The 3,446-nt window shown below is 46.5% G+C and overlaps 1 protein-coding gene across 1 annotated transcript; it reads right to left on the minus strand.

Annotated features, from left to right (window-relative positions):
• Positions 1-764: 764 nt before the first annotated feature.
• Positions 765-3,222, minus strand: LOC117848130 (putative pumilio homolog 7, chloroplastic). Its single transcript, XM_034729457.2, has 5 exons — positions 2,249-3,222; positions 1,982-2,144; positions 1,550-1,713; positions 1,183-1,441; positions 765-1,097 (listed from the first exon to the last, which is right to left on the minus strand). The coding sequence occupies exons 1-5, from the start codon at positions 3,001-3,003 to the stop codon at positions 990-992; spliced, it is 1,449 nt and encodes a 482-aa protein (XP_034585348.1). The 5' UTR covers positions 3,004-3,222; the 3' UTR covers positions 765-989.
• Between the last annotated feature and the right edge of the window lie 224 nt (positions 3,223-3,446).

Here is a 3,446-nt window from a genome sequence, read left to right on the forward strand (position 1 = left end):
AGAGATTGGCATTACTGGAAAGGAATGGGAGAGATTGATGAAACTATGATGGAGCGATAAGAATAAAACCGAGTTGTATTTACAGAATTTCATCTAATCTATTCTGCGTTTAGATTGTCACTGTCTCGTGGATGGTGATAAGAAAGCTGTTTATTAGGTCTTTCTTTCCTAAAAAAACATAGTAGTAGCATTTAACTAAAATTCTACTCCACGCTGCAACAAAAATGAAATTATTTACTTTACTTCCAGCTCTAGTGCTGAATGTTTTTCCTCTTCCTTTTTGTAGGGATTATTCATGCTGGGTTATTAATGAATTCTTTTTTCCTACCTGCGGGTTCCGACCTGTGACTTGTTAACTTTGATCTTTGTCAAAGTTCACCTCGCTTCATTTCTGTTCCTGCTCATGTATTTAAATGATTAAGACTTAAGAGACATCCATAAAAACAGAATAGTTTCTAGTAGATGCGTTAGTTGTAGAAAAGATTGGATGCTAAGAATCTTTAGAATCTATAGGTGGCTCCATTGCAAGTTCAGACAATAAAGTTTTCTATCTCTTGTTTTCTTCTTTTATTTTTTCTACAAAATCAGTTATGATACCAAGAAAATCTGAAAGAGGCTCAGCAAATAAAACTTAACGGGTTACAAATTATTGTCTTGATAGGAATCGTTTCCAAATGCTTTCAGTGGAGTTAAAACAAATAATGAACTCAACCAACAGCAACATCTTCCCATGTGTAGAGAACAAAACATCAGAGATAAGATAGTTTGTGGCAAAGGCTTGTTCAATTGAACTTATTCCACCACAGATGGCTTATGCAACACCAGGCACAAGCAGTGTGTGAAGTACAGGTACAAGTAGAAGTACATGACCAAAGAATACTAATTTATACAGATCTATTTTGTGATCATCTTTATGCCTTTTGAAACCCAAAAATAACACAAGACAGCAAATTGCTCTTGTTACATGCTGACAAACTATCATCAGTTCGTCACTTCTTTAGCAAAGCTCGAGAGTATATCCTCTTGCAGTATGGACTGGTCCTAAGTAGTTCCACATGAGGTCGGATTGCGTTGGTCAGTGCAGAATGGAGTGACCCCTGAAATATTAAATGCAGTTACAAAAATTGGTAAATTAGTTACTGCAAAAGTAGTATAGCTATGCCCTTTTCTCCAGGTTTTTACCTTAGAATTCTGAAGAGCAGAGTATATGACATAGTTTGCGTATGGGTGCTGAAGCAACTGCTCCAATTGTGGCATGGCAAGGAGTTCGAGTATGATCTTCGCCTTATCAGCCTCCTTGAACACTTTCAGGCATTTCTCAACCACATTGCTACTGAACTTCTGCATGGACAAGTGGATGTACCTGCCTTCAAACTGCTGTGCAAGACTTGAATTTGCATTTGGGATCTTCAAGTCTATTACATACTGGACAACATAGTTCCTGTGACCACAGAAGTCAGGCTTCACATTAATAAAGAAGTACATAAAAATGTAGCAAACTGATTCTACATACTGCTTTTGGAATGTAGAGTTGAAGACTGATTATTACCCATAGGCATCTTGCGCGAGTTCAAATCCATTGCGAGCGATCGCCGCAACCAGCTTCTCTCTGTGCTCACCTCGTGAACGTGCAATGCAGCGCTGCAGGACGCAGCAACCATGGCATTGCATTCCAATGTCAAGACAATGAACAGAAGCGGCTTCAAAGATAGCCTGAGATACAGTTAAATCATAAACCATGCTTATCAGTTCAGTAGTCAATACAGCTTGCCAAACGAAATACAGAGCAAGTTTCAGATAAGTGAAAGCAGTCCAAGACAAAACTATTTGCCATGAGTTCCAAAGATTGCCAATCTCATAACTGCATGACTTTTCTGAATCGAATTTTTGAATCCAAAATTTATAAAAAACGATTCCTCAAATATTCTCTAAACTTCAGAATAGACAATGGTGCCACATTTAGCCACCCTCACACACATACCTTGTTATCGTCGGCCTCGAACGACTGCAGGCACTTTTGCACGACATGGTTGCCATTGGGATCCTTGATGAGCTCCAAGAACCCGGGACGCAGAGCGTCGATGACGAGACTAATCTCTTCCCTTGTCCTGAGGCTCTCAATCAGCTTCTGCACTGCTCGTGTCCTGAAACACCGTCACCAGATTCATCAGAAACTACAGATCAGCAAGATTCAACAGTAAAGATGTGCAAATTAGCAATTAAATGGACGAGTGAATTGACAGTTTACCCATGGACATTCATGGATATCCTGACGAGGACGAAGGGGTCGGCGGTGAGGGTGAGCACGAGCTCCATCCTCTGCCCGGCGTCGCAGGCGGCGAGCAGCTTCTGCATGAGGTAGTTGCCGAACGGGTCCACCATCAGCTGCGCGGCGTGGCGCGACACGCCGGCGAAGATGAGGTCGACCTCGCGCTTGCCGTCGTCGAGCCGCTGCTGCAGGAACCGGCAGCCGTGCTGGTCCCGGGCGACGTGGTACATGAACCCGCGCAGGCCGACCAGGCTCTCGCCGCGCGGCTTGGCCGCCGCCGCGGCGCCGCACTTCTTGGGGCTCGCCGCCATCGCGTTCTTCCTCCTGCCGTTCTTGCACCGGGCCCTCGGCGTGGCCGCCGGCGGCGTGGAAGGCGGCGGGGAGCACCAGATGTCCCAGACGTCGGTGGCGGCGGTGGCGTCGAAGGAGACGGGATCGAACAGAGACGGCATGTGCGCGCGGTAATTGGCGATGGCGAACGGGTGCGAGGGCACGAGATTATCGCCTTTCTTGTGGTAAATGAAGCTGGGGAGGCCGAGGGCATCAGCGGCGGCCGGCGCCGGCGGGTCGTCGTCGCCGTCGACGACGCCCATGGCGGCGAGTTCGTGGATGAGGTAGGAGAGGTCGGCGTCGGCGTCGGCGTCGGCGCCCGCATCGCCGACGCCGAGGAGGCCGCCGTGGTGGAGGAGGGGGATCTCGTTGAGCAGCATCTCCATCTCCCTGTCGAGCTTCATCCCCAACTCCGGCGAATTGGCCGCCGGGCTCCGATCAAATCTTGATGATCGGCAAAGGAAAGGATAAATCTCAGATGGAAGAAATAAGATGGGAAAATGCGTGGGCACTGATCGGATCAGGTTGGATTGGTTCCTGGCGAAGGATTTGTTGGATTGGGATGAGGGCGACGGGAGGTGGCTTCTTGGAGACGGGTTGTTGAGGCATGCAGGGGAGGAAGGAGGGGGGTTTATATATGGATAGAGCGGGAAAGTAGTGAGGAGTGAGGTGAGGAGAGTGCCTGCTTTAGCGAGTCTGATTTTCTTTATTTGGGCATAGGCATTCGACTTATATTATTTTTCTTCACTTTCTGGTTGTTTTTTACATATTATTACAATAACAATTCATTATCATAATATAATAATTTAGGAAAAATCATGCGCGGTTGCCAAACATAGCCTTCGTT

This window comes from Setaria viridis, chromosome 3 (assembly GCF_005286985.2).
Source record: "Setaria viridis chromosome 3, Setaria_viridis_v4.0, whole genome shotgun sequence".
NCBI lineage: Eukaryota > Viridiplantae > Streptophyta > Magnoliopsida > Poales > Poaceae > Setaria > Setaria viridis.